General features: G+C 45.4%; 1 protein-coding gene across 1 annotated transcript in view; it reads left to right on the top strand.

The window, feature by feature from the left end:
• The first annotated feature begins 1453 nt into the window (after positions 1-1453).
• Positions 1454-13522, top strand: part of trps1 (trichorhinophalangeal syndrome I) — a 56738-nt gene continuing 44669 nt past the window's right edge. The window contains exons 1-2 of the mRNA XM_084695947.1: positions 1454-1980; positions 8628-9124. Of these exons, the coding sequence (XP_084552073.1) occupies positions 9112-9124 (13 nt within the window). The 5' untranslated portion in view covers positions 1454-1980; positions 8628-9111. The remainder of the gene's footprint in view (positions 1981-8627; positions 9125-13522) is intronic.

Below are 13522 nucleotides of genomic sequence, written 5' to 3'. Positions count from 1 at the left end.
GGTGTAGGAGAGTAGAGAGGGTGTAGGAAAATAGAGATGGTGTAGGAGAGTAGAGAGGGTTAGGAGACTAGAGTGGGTTAGTAGAGTAGAGAGGGTTAGGAGAGTAGAGAGGGTGTAGGAGAGTAGAGAGGGTGAAGGAGAGTAGAGAGGGTTAGGAGAGTAGAGAGGGTGTAGGAGAGTAGAGAGGGTTAGTAGAGTAGAGAGGGTGTAGGAGAGTAGAGAGGGTGTAGTAGAGTAGAGAGGGTTAGGAGAGTAGAGAGGGTGTAGGAGAGTAGAGAGGGTTAGGAGAGTAGAGAGGGTGTAGGAGAGTAGAGAGGGTGTAGGAGAGTAGAGAGGGTGTAGGAGAGTAGAGAGGGTGTAGGAGAGTAGAGAGGGTTAGGAGAGTAGAGAGGGTGTAGGAGAGTAGAGAGGGTGTAGGAGAGTAGAGAGGGTGTAGGAGAGTAGAGATGGTGTAGGAGAGTAGAGAGGGTTAGGAGAGTAGAGAGGGTGTAGGAGAGTAGAGAGGGTGTAGTAGAGAGGGTGTAGGAGAGTAGAGAGGGTTAGGAGAGTAGAGAGGGTGTAGGAGAGTAGAGAGGGTGTAGTAGAGAGGGTGTAGGAGAGTAGAGAGGGTTAGGAGAGTAGAGAGGGTGTAGGAGAGTAGAGATGGTGTAGGAGAGTAGAGAGGGTTAGGAGAGTAGAGAGGGTGTAGGAGAGTAGAGAGGGTGTAGGAGAGTAGAGAGGGTGTAGGAGAGAGGGTGTAGGAGAGTAGAGAGGAAAAAGGAGAGAGAGTAGGAGATGGTTGGAGATGATTAACGTGAGAGGGAGGATGTGGGTTTTGACTTTGGGTTTGTTGAAAAGGAAACTACACTGCGGAGGAATCCGAGGTTTATTCCTAGACTCATAACCTTACCTTCTACAACTGTCATACACACATGGAATAGCGTATGACACACACAAACACAAACAAACAAACACACACACACACACACACAAACACACACCCACACACCCACACACACAGTCACTACTTATGGAGTAAGAAGAATTGTAGTAAACTCAAACAGATGACCCCAAATACTGATCCTCGTTCACCCTTGACAGCTATGACAATGATAATATACAATGAAAAATATTACTGGTAACAAGCACTCACCCCAAAACTCAAAAGACATATTACAGAACTATTAACTATAGGCTACATTACACTACATTATACAACATAGTAGGATATACATATTACAGAACTATTAACTAGACATTACACTACAATAAAATATAAATATTACATATTAGGCTACAAGAACCACACTACAATTAATATTACATAACTATTAACAAGCCCTTACTGTACAACATGATATCAATATTACAGAACTATCAACTGCCAGCCCATAAGCTACAACATGATATCAATATTGCAGAACTATTAACTAGCCCTGACACTACAACATGACGTACAAGCAAGGGGCCTACTGGTGGCGGAACCGCGTGTGTAATCAGTGCAGAATATGAGATAAGGCGGGGATATTATCCGAAGGGTATCAGACGGTAATTACTAATCTCCGTAGTATGCACAAGCTGTGATTTCTCCTACTGTGACCTCCGCTTGCTGCTCGGTTCCACCAAGTCTTGCCGCTGTCTCTTTAAGAACGTCCGGGCTGGGGTGGCGCTTTCTCCGCAAGGGCTTCTTGATATTAATAGTGTTGGTGTCTTGAAATTGACGTAATGCCCGGAGTCTCGGGTCCTGTCAAACGATAACATTTCTGATAAAGAACCGAGATCGCTGCTAACTCCTTTTCTCCATCCAGACCCCGCCGTACAGATATACACACGCACCACTACTCCGCGCGCACAGGCGGTATTCGAAATCTGGTACCCCCTTTGACAAATAAGAAAATAACACACCGAGATCAACAAACAAACAACACAAAGACGGTTCACGGCTTAAGCCAAAAGCTCCACCATCTTTCAGGCTGCAAAAAAATGCTTTTTAATCAACAGGTAAGGAAAAAGCGAATCGATGCACGTTACGACTACAACAGAGATAGAATAGATGTGGATTTCCAGTAGGACTGTCGGAGAATGCTGATCGCTTATAGCAAATGTTATGTAATGGGAGCGCGAAGGGATTTGGTGAATCAGTTGAGAGGCACTTTGCAGTGAAAAAAAACGGCAGGCTAGTCGGATTACACATGGCGTTTAGGTTTAGTTGGGTCAAACGCACAAGAAATAGAAATGAGCTACTTGGTAGAAACAGTGGTCGAGTTGGATTAGCAATCCCGTAGTGAGACGAGGAGGGAGAAACGTGTGTCACGTAGGTTGGTTACTTGTACTTTTCTCACATTTTCATTGAATAGAACTGCCTGTTTTTATTCGCGGGCGCCGAAAGATTAGTAAATGTTTTATATCAAACAGGTTGCGTCTTTAGAGTAGGTAAACGTCTGTGATGAATATTTGTGTGGGTTAATGTTTCGGGCACTTTAGAATAAGGTGAAGATTTTATTTGGCGCATCGCGTGCCTCTGTGTTCATTGTTCGCTATGAGAGCGCGTGGTAGGGATTGCATGTAAAGTTCTAAATTAATTTGTAACTTTTCGTCAACTTTCCCAGCGCTGTGTTATTGTCGTGGAAGACAAACACGCCAGTAACCAAGTTGTTTCCCTCGGAAGTTCTAAAACTTTTTTGTGTGTGTCTGATGTTCCTCAAAGATAAGAAAACGCGTAGGCATGGCAACACAGTGAGGAGTAGCGAGTATTCAGCTCGGTACAATAAGAGTCCGCGAGGTTAGTTCGAAGGCTCCTCTATCTTAAACTTTTCACGAATACTCTATTCATTCCGTTCTCTACAGAACTTTGCTTTATGCATGGTTCTCCTCTCAATATATCATGTTTGTAACAAAGACCGGGACCGAGAATAACTTCTAAGTGCAACGCAGTTTTGTTTTGGTAACTTTGCTCTGGTATTTTCACTTCTTCATCCTTGTCAGTAAATGCAACGGTAAGCAAGTTAAAATGATCAGGCAACACTGGAAAGTGTGTCCGCTATTCGCCGCTCAATGCATGACGACTGAACTTTGGAAACTTGAATAGTTTCAAACTAAACTAGACATAGGGTGATAATCTGTCACTGACCAACAAAAATACAAAAAAAGTTTATTTGTTAACCTGTAGGATGTAATATATTTTATTTCCAAATCAGACATTTTATTGTCATGTAGTAGATGTTTTATTATCATATAGTAGATGTTTTATTATCATATAGTATATTTTTTATTATCATGTAGTATATATTTTCCAGATGATAGTGTCAGTGTGAGATTGTTAAACGTACGGGCCGTAGTTAGTCCTCTGCTCGGCTGCTACTGTGGAAGGCATGTCAAACTGTGTTTAAAAGGTTACCACATGTCAAACGGCAAGTTAACTAGCAAGTTACAATGTTATAACGCAGTTAATTGTTGCAAACCAATTTGCAAAAAATATTGTTTATTTGAATTATAGGCCAACTTATTTGGAGCTTTCTAAGAACATAAACATTTAGTCTAAATATATGTCTATAGATAGTTCTAAACATAGATTCATATGTCCCCGTATATATGTGTTGAATATTATATATTAAAAACAAAAACAGTGTTTTATGTGGCGATTTATGGTTTGTGAAACGCCTCAAAAGAAAGGAAATCCAAACGACCACCGTAGCCCTAACTCTCCACAGCGTCATTCCATGAGTAGTTTGGTTCCAGTGGGCTGCTGGACCCGTCTGGGCCGACAGCAGAACTTCACGGGCCTAGGGGTTAGAAACCCAGCACAACCTGCCCGCCTACAACCTCAGGGTCTATGCTGTCAGGGAGAAGCTGAAGAACCAAATAATCAGACATAACTTCCTCCTCGACACCGAGACTGGAGTAGTGAGGGAGTGCGCTGGGGCTCAGCCTTGACCGCGGACGTTGTTGTGTTTTTTCCACGGTACCTGACTGGGATTCTGTCCGTCTCATCTTCTGGTGTGCGGCGGAGAGCGCTATAGCCTCCTCAGCATGCATGTCTAGACCATCTGCTTCTCGGAAAAAAAAAACTCCTGTCAGGAACTCTTTCAGGACGTCAGACGCCGTTCCAACCCAGACCAACAACGCTAGCAACTTTTACAAACACGCTGGCAAACACGTCCGACACATTCATCCCACATCCACATTCAACACGTACTAAATCAAGAGTTTATACCACGTTTTTTGTCTCTGGGACCATGCTTTTAAGACGTGTTATTGCTCCCAGGCCATTGTGGCGAGCGAGAAAGCTTGAGGGGCAGCCTGCTCCGTTTGAAGTGTGTGAATAGCTCTAGGTATATTTGAAATGTAAATAGGCCCCCACATCTGTGAGCTCGGTGGCTGAGGGTGAAAGATCAGGCCTGTATAGCCAGAAGCGCTACGGCTGACAAGCTGATTTGGGTCTGGCCGGTTGGGAGAAAGAGGCAGCAGTGGGGGTCAGCATTTGTTCTACATGGCTTTAGAAGCCCGTCGCCACTTTCTGGGGGGCGGGGGCAGTGGGGGTTGGGGGTTACACGGGGGAGGGTGTGTGGGGGGGTTAGGGGTGCGAGGACGGCCCCTCACTTTGTGTGTCTTTGTAGTGGAGAGATTCCCCATGTAGGTGTTGCTGCTGAGGAGCCTGTGTGAGACAAAGGTGGAAAGGGGGGCGGGGGGAGGAGAGAGGAGGTGGCGGTGGGGGGAGGAGAGGAGGGGGAGGGTGGTGGTGGTGGGGGGGGGGGGGTTCCTCCTTGGTTTGTGGACGTCTGATCTGAGAGATAGACGCCCGGGAGATAACGCCGTCGCCGCCGTAACAGCAACATGGCGACGATCAACACAGCTCCTAACCTTGATTTATTTGGTGATTCAAGTGACTCGAGAACACCGTCAGCACTCATCAGTCACTGAACTCACTGCATTCACTTTTTACACGATCACTCTACATTCGCTCGACACGGTCACTATCTTTATTCACCTTCCACATGATCACTCCCTGCATGATCACTCTCTTAATTCACTATCTATTTTCACCCTCCACACAATCTCTCTCTACTTGATCACTCTCGACATGGTCACTTTTTATATTCACCCGACACAATCTCGGTACATGATCACTCTTGCTTTACATAATCACTCTATATTCACTCTTTACACGACCCATCTCCATATGAACTCTCTACATGTAGAACAGTCGATTCTTATTCCACATGATCTCACTCTCGAGAAAAGTGTTTTTCATGCGAGAGGAAAGGTGCCGGGCGGAATATAATGTCTCAGTGTGTTTAGAGCGTTCCAGTCAATACTCCTGCTGGAGCGGCTAGACTCCTTACCCCCCCCAACCCCCACCCCACCCCTCACTCTGGCCAGCCAGCCAGGCCTGGAGAGGCAGGAAATGCAGGGTTTTCTTAGCCTGGCTGACGTAAGCCTGCGTTTACCTAGACAGGACACACACGGCAAGTAATTGGTTGCTGTTAAACTTATAATAACGCCCCGGGTCACCCTGGCAAGCGCTCGTCTTGTTTTCCATATCTGGGTAAAATAGGACCTGTGTTTGTCTGGTGGAACACCACTTGTGTGTGTTTGTGGGGATGGGGGTGTAGCCAGTCTGGGTGTGTGTGAGGGGGTAGGGGTGTGTGTGAGGGTCTGCTCTGCGATCCACTACACGCAGGTAAAAGTTATGGGGCATGTCAGACAGACGTGTTTGTTGTGGTGTGTCTGTGTGTTACTGTAAGTGTGAATGCGGGTGTCGTGGGTGTGCGTGTGGTGTGTTGCGCGTGCATGTATACTGTAGTTTTTTTTTATGAGTGGTTCAGGGTCAGGTGGGTATACATGTACGGTTAGGAGGGGTAAGGATGAGCCTATGTTAGGGTTAGGGTTGGGATGGTTGAGGTTAAGGCTGTGTTCAGGTTAGGAGGGGTGGGTTGAAGGTTAGGATGAAGCCCGACATGGGAGCTACTTTGCCACATACTCTTCGCCACATTAGGGTCCCTAACCCTAATGACTTCATATATAGCTTTCATAGAAAGAGGCTCATAAGCAGAGGTAGTATAAAGACAGTAGAGTTGCAGTAACAGTGTGATATCACCTGCACTCCTGCAGAGTGACAGTAACAGTGTAATATCACCTGCACTGCTGCAGAGTTGCAGTAACAGTGTGATATCACCTGCAGAGTTGCAGTAACAGTGTGATATCACCTGCAGAGTGACAGTAACAATGTGATATCACCTGCACTGCTGCAGAGTTGCAGTAACAGTGTGATATCACCTGCAGAGTGACAGTAACAGCGTGATATCACCTGCAGAGTTGCAGTAACAGTGTGATATCACCTGCACTGCTGCAGAGTGACAATAACAGTGCGATATCACCTGCACTCCTGAGTCCCAGTGCTTCAGCCACTCGTAACTGTGCAACCATACCGCCCTCCCTAATACTGTCCTTAGTCCGGTGGAGAAGATGTCCAGGGTTTTCTAACGTTGCCACAAACGCGAACGAGCTCAGAAATAGCCATGTAATTCAAGTTCATCAAGTTGTAGATGCATAAGTGTGACAAAGGAAACCACTCTGTGACATTTGGTTTCCTTCAGATCCGTTTATTAGCCACACCCAAACACTTCTGTTTGGTCCAATTAGAGATTTTGCAAGTCTGGTTTCAGGCAAAAAATAAGATACAAACAAACAAACAAACACTTTTAAGCTGAGCTAACAGTATAACTGCCATGGCAAGTTAGTAAAGCCTATTACAATATATATATATATATACATATTTATATATATATATATATATATATATATATTTACAATATGTATATGAATGAAGATGTGTTTCTATATGTATATGTTTAAACTTTAGATTGCAAAGTAGAGGTTTGAAAGATTCTACAGATTGAATCGGAATATTAATAGCAAAAATGTAGATCGTTTCTTGATACTGTATAAAATAATTCTATATTATAATGTACTATACTAAAATACAACCATATGAATACAAATTAAGGCATTAAAGTATTTTAAAGTACATTGAGTTAATCAAAACACTTTGAGTTGAAAAGGAATATAGATTTATCGTTTTACAGACTTAAAGAGAACAAATATTTTCGTAATTTTAAGGGAGTAGAAATTTGGACAGCGCTTTTTAGATCTAGATAATATTGTTAGTATTAGTAAGCATCAGATAGTATTAATATAATTTAGAGGTGGCATATATAATAACATATTATTATGAGACAGTTTTAAGACAGTTTTATGTTATAGAGTTATGATAGTCATAACATTTGAGATTGAATAAGGCAGAGTAAATAGACAGAGTATGTTCAGTTGGACGGTTCTATGATATAGTTTGACAGTTCTATAATATAGAGTTGGACAGTTATGAAGTATATAAATATACTGTATTCCTATATGGAATTAGTTACGAGCAGGGCCCCTATAGAGAAGGGTGGTTTTGGTAGAGTTGGAGACTGTGAGTGTGTGTGTAAAGCGAGATGTTAGTGATAGAAAGTCTTCTCTGTATCTCCATGAGTCAGTCTGCCCACTGCTCATTTTGGTTCTCCACATCTGTCTATCAGAATGTTCCTCTCTCTCTCTCTCTCTCTCTCTCTCTCTCTCTCTCTCTCTCTCTCTCCCGTGTCTCTCTGTCTGTCTGTCTGTCTGTCTGTCTGTCTGTCTGTCTCTCTCTCTCTCTCTCTCTCTCTCTCTCTCTCTCTCTCTCTCTCACGCACACACACACACACACACAAACACATTCTATCTATCTTTTGCCGTCTTTCCTCCGTTCTGGGCCTTTCTGTTGTTCCTCTCCTCCTGTGGTGGCGTGCCCCCACCCGTCTGTGTGGTCTGGTCTGAGGGCAGAGGAGGAGGACGGAGGGGAGGAGGGGAGCACGATCTGAGACACTGGGGAGAGAGGAGGAGGAGGAGGAGGAGGAGGAGGAGGAGGAGGAGGAGAAGCACTGCCTGAGACAGGTCTCACTGGAGAGGAGGAGGGATGGGGGTGAGGAAGAGGAGGGGAGGAGGGAGCGTGTGGGGGTACGGGGGGGGGGGGGGGGAGTAGCAGGAGAGGGAGGAGGCGGAGTGTTCCTAGGGAATGTTTGTTTTGCTGTTTCCAATTTGGTCTGCCAGCAGCCCTGCTCTGTCAGACCAGCCATTCATGCTCCGGTCTGCCTGATCTACAACTTTCCTAGTCTGTCATGATCACACACCACCACGCCACCGCCTGCTCTCCACTCCTCCACTCACCTTCATCTTTATTCATTGTTTTCTCTCTCAAAAAACACATACACACACATTTCTCGCAAGAGCGGAGTAGTTTCCCCCCCCCCCCCTCCATCTCTCTCTCACTCTCTCTTTCCCTCTCTCTTTCTCTCTTTCTGTCTCTCTAAGTGAAATGTCCCAGTGTTCCAGTGTAAAACTTTTTTTAGCAGTGAAACTACTTGGGAAGACTCTGTTGATTGTTCCGTGTGTGTGATTTATGGAAGGCGCCTGGTTCTTGTAGTTTGGCTGTGGATCTTTCTGTCTCAGGTTATGTGTCTGGGTCTGTTGGGCCACCAATACATGTGCATATCAATATATAGATACATACACATATATATGTTAATTATAGTGTTATTAATTTAATTTTCTTTTGTGTTTTTTTTTATCAGGTAGTTCAGCCTGACATTGTGTGACCAGTTCCTCTCCTGGTTCCTGCTTCCCCTCCTGGTTTGTGTTTCCTGTCTCCTGGTTCCTGCTTCCCCTCCTGGTTTGTGTTTCCTGTCTCCTGTTCCTCGCGTGGTTCCTCTCCTGGTTCCTGTCTCCTGGTTCCAATTTCCTGGTTCCTCTCCTGGTTTGTGTTTCCTGTCTCCTGGTTCCTCGCCTGGTTCCTGGTTCCTCTCCTGGTTCCTGTCCCCTGGTTCCAAGTTCCTCTCCCGGATCCTGGTTCCTGTCTCCTCGTCTCCTCTGAGGAAGCAGCAGGATCTTGTCATCCTCCAGGACCAGAGGACAGACATGGAGTAGCTGTTTACCGAGCGTGGGACTGGAGTTCCGGATATTTCCCGTAGCAACATCACCAGGACCAGGACTGTGGATGCAGCAGTGTGGTCCCTGACCGCCTCCCAGAGGAAGCAGAGTTGACGATGCTCTAACCTGATGCTCAGCAGAGGTACGTATCTCTCTGGATGGTCCTCACACCTCAGATTAGGGGCACATCTCAGATTAGGAACACAATTCAGATTGGGATCATATCTCATATTATGAGCACATCTTAGATTAGGAACACAGCTCAGAGTAGGAGCACAGCAAGGAGAACATTGGTTTCTTTTGTTTGTGGAAAAAAAAACGTTTTTTTTTTCATGTGCGGGTTTCAGACATGCCGGGATACTGGGGGGTTAAGACTGTCTAAAGCCCTCTCTCTCTCCATCTCTCCATCTCCCACACTCTCTCCATCCCTCCCTCTCTGAGATTGTGTTGTGGGGGTTGAACGGTGTGGTGAGACCACCAGCTTGTGAATGTGTCAGACTTTGCTGTGTTGTCTCTGAAGCAGCGTGATGTTTTTAGCTGCGGCGGTCCTCAGTGTTTCATCAGCGGGGCTGGAGGGCCGTGCCATCTGTGCTTTCGTCGCTTTATTACCAGGAATGTTTGTCTATGTTCAGGCTCTGACCTTCTCCGCGGCTCACGCCATCGTTCCAGAACGTTCCGGAGCACATTTCCGGACGTTCTAGAACCCCGAGGAACACAGCTCTCTGTTCTCGAAGCTGGTGTATCTGGGTCACCTGGAGGATCTCAGGTGTATGTCTTGATGAGGTCATCCCTTTCACTGGCTTCCTACACGACGCTGGCTTTTCAAAGCAGCCTTCCTGAACTGCGACAAAAGCGGATTTTCTGAACCTTTAAATAACATCGTATTAGTTTCCTAAACTCTGACGAAAGTAGGTTTCTCAACCTCCTCCTAAAACGAGTTCAGTAGGTTTTATAAACCGTGGATTCCTGAACTCTGGGAGAAAAAAGTATGTGTTCCGTTTTTCAACAAGTATTTATAAATACTAGATTTCCAGAATTTCAACAGAAGTAGGTTTTGTAAACCTATAATAACCAGGTATCTTGAACCCTTCATAAGATTTTGAAGATCAAATTGAGATTTTCTAAAATGTTAAAAAAGTTTATTGAAAAGTGACACGTTGGTTGTCTCTGCTGAGTGGTAAAGGTCAGGTGAAGGTAGAGGAGAGGTTGGAGAAGGAGAGTCATGCATATAAACCACATCATCCAGCCCATAATACACCATAGCAGCACAGATGCCTGAGGAGACCCAGACACAAACTCACTCAACAATTAATCATTGTTAATTATGCAGATCAGCCTAATTAGACGGGTGCCAACACCTGTCATTTTATCATCTGTCTTATATTAAAACACTGTCCTTGTTACGCTGGTACCACTCACTCACTCACTCTCACTCACTCACTCACTCACTCACTTACACTCACTCACTCACTCACTCACTCTCACACACACACACACACACGCACACTCACTCACTCACTCACTCACTCACTCACTCACTCACTCACTCACTCACTCACTCACTCACTAGCACACACACACACACACACACACACACACACACACACTCACTTACTCACTCACTCACTCACTCACTCACTCACTCACTCACTAGCACACTAATACACACACGCACACACTCCTAAGCAGAAGAAGATAATATAATTATTTTATCAGCTACAAAGAAATTCATAGCTCATAGAAATGATATAGAAATCAATATTCACAATACATTTTTAAATACTATAAATCATGTGTTTATGGATGTTATGTTAAGTGTTTTCAGTTATTATTTCACAATTACTTTTTATTATATATTTGAGACAAATCAGTTTTTACTACATCTTCTCAGCATAGAAGCTGAGTGTCTCCCATGTTGTTGTCCTGTCATGAGTGTGTCCGGGGGTCCAGAAGTGTGTGTGTGTGTGTGTGTGTGTGTGTGTGGGGGGGGGGGGTCCAGGAGTTTGTGTGTCCGTGGGTCTTCTGTAATTGGGCTGAAACAGCAAACGTACAAATGCTCAAATCAGATTCCGTTAAAAAAGGGAGCACATACTGTAGCTGTCTGGTTTACACCCCAGACAGGGATTTAACAAAACAAAACAGGCTATATTTGTAAACGTGTGGATGAAAATACTCGTATTATGCCCTGACTCAGCATGTCATAATGAGCTGCATTACAAAGCGTCTTCCTTCTTAATACAGCAGAAATGGTCTAACTCCATTGTTGCCTGGCAACTCCAGGCAAAATGCGTAGTGTTTAACGCAATCTCTCTCTCTCTCTCTCTCTCTCTGTCTGTCTCTCTGTCTCTCTCTCTCTCTCTCTCTCTCTCTCTCTCTCTCTCTCTCTCTCTCTCTCTCTCTCACTCTGTCTCTCTGTCTGTCTTTCTCTGTTTCTCTGTGTCTATCTATCTATCATCAATTTATCTATTTGGATTCTCTCTCTTTCATTCTGTCTTTAATTCTTTAATTATCTTTCTTTCTCTCTCTCTCTCTCTCTCTCTCTCTCTCTCTCTCTCTCTCTCTCTCTCTCTCTCTCCATATTGCTCTCTCCTCCCAAAGACAATCTGTCCGTACTTGCACTAGCTTGCACAAAAAACTAAACTCAAAGTACGGAGTGTGCACGGTGTGTGTGAGGTAAGGCGAGTGTGTGTGTGAGGTATGGAGAGTGTATGTGGGTGTGTTTCAAACAGACAGCTTTACAACTGTTAACAAGCTGGGATCAGAGCCAGTCTGAGGCCTGTGATAGAGCAGAGATCATTCATACTGTTGCTGTAAAACCAACGTAACTGAGGAAGCGACAGACAGCGTGGACATAACCTTTTTTTTCTGAGAGTGAACAGTAAAGCAGGGTCGTCCCGTATGTCTGGAGCAGAGGCAGCAGGATCTGAGGCAGCAGGATCTGAGGCAGCAGGATCTGAGGCAGCAGGATCTGAGGCAGCAGGGTCGTCCAGTATGTCTGGAGCAGAGGCAGCAGGAACCGAGGCAGCGGGATCAGAGGCAGCAGGGTCGTCCAGTACGGACTGGAGCAGAGGCAGCAGGATCTGAGGCAGCAGAATCTGAGGCAGCAGGGTCATGCGGTATGTCTGGAGCAGAGGCAGTAGAATTTGAGGCAGCAGGGTCGTCCCGTATGTCTGGAGCAGAGGCAGCAGGAACCGAGGCAGCGGGATCAGAGGCAGCAGGGTCGTCCAGTACGGACTGGAGCAGAGGCAGCAGGATTAGAGGCAGCGGGATCTGAGGCAGCAGGGTCGTCCAGTACGGACTGGAGCAGAGGCAGCAGGATTAGAGGCAGCAGGAGGGTCCAGGACTGACTGGATCAGAGTCTAGCCGTGGTGGAGGCCAAAGCTCAGAGGGAGTAATGCTGTGAACCACGCTAAGCACCCTGAGAGAACACGCTAACCAGCTCGATGCGCTAAAAAGCTCGACACGCTCCAGTTCTGGTGACCACACTCCCAGACACAGCACAGCTCTGGTGACCACACTCCCAGACACAGCACAGCTCTGGTGACCACACTCCCAGACACAGCACAGCTCTGGTGACCACACTCCCAGACACAGCACAGCTCTGGTGACCACACTCCCAGACACAGACACAGCTCTGGTGACCACACTCCCAGACACAGCACAGCTCTGGTGACCACACTCCCAGACACAGCACAGCTCTGGTGACCACACTCCCAGACACAGCACAGCTCTGGTGACCACACTCCCAGACACAGCACAGCTCTGGTGACCACACTCCCAGACACAGCACAGGAAGTCCACTTGTTTTCACTTTGTGGTGTGTGCATGAGGAAGAGAGCACTAAGTGACCTTTTGTGTGTTATAGACTGTGTGTGTGTGTTCAGAGTGGGCTGGTGATGTATGTTGTGCCAACGTGTTGGAGAGACGCACCCTGCCAAGTGATTCTTTAATGCTTATTTAAAAGTCTAAAGAGGAAAACACTTTTTTTTTACGGTTGTTTCCGCATCTGAATAAATATTTATTCTGGGGCTGAATCTATTGGCCGGTTCCACAATGTTTTAAGGTGTCCCTCTTGGTTCAATGATGTAGCAATTATGTCGCATATACTATTGACGCTTGATCATCTAATCTAACACACACACTATCAATTGTATTAGTAGTAGCTGTGTTGCTTACATCATAGCAATGTTAGCCTGGCATGTTTGGACCCTCTAGTATTTTGAGTTGCAAACTGAAGGTGGGCGTACTGAAGAGTAACTAAACCAGCAGACAATGCCTTTACGTAAACAAATTAATTGCTTTTGGTTCAAATAATTTGCTGTCCAAAGTGCAGAACAACAATCTACTAAATTAAAAATCCCAAAATACAATACCTTCCTCAGTGAAGTTTCCTTCTAATACAAAAAGCAGACTTGGGGAATCTAGCCACTGTTATGTTTCGTTAGCTAATGTAAGATTACTAGCAGTAGCTAGCTAACAAACGCTTTAGCCCAACATACCTTGATTGAACTGAGTGAGGAGGGAGAGAGGGCATAGAGGC

This window comes from Hypomesus nipponensis, chromosome 4, assembly GCF_054491055.1.
Source record: "Hypomesus nipponensis isolate SF chromosome 4, ASM5449105v1, whole genome shotgun sequence".
Classification (NCBI taxonomy): Eukaryota; Metazoa; Chordata; class Actinopteri; order Osmeriformes; family Osmeridae; genus Hypomesus; species Hypomesus nipponensis.
Note: the sequence above shows the minus strand (reverse complement) of the source record. Positions and strands in the feature narration are given on the sequence as shown.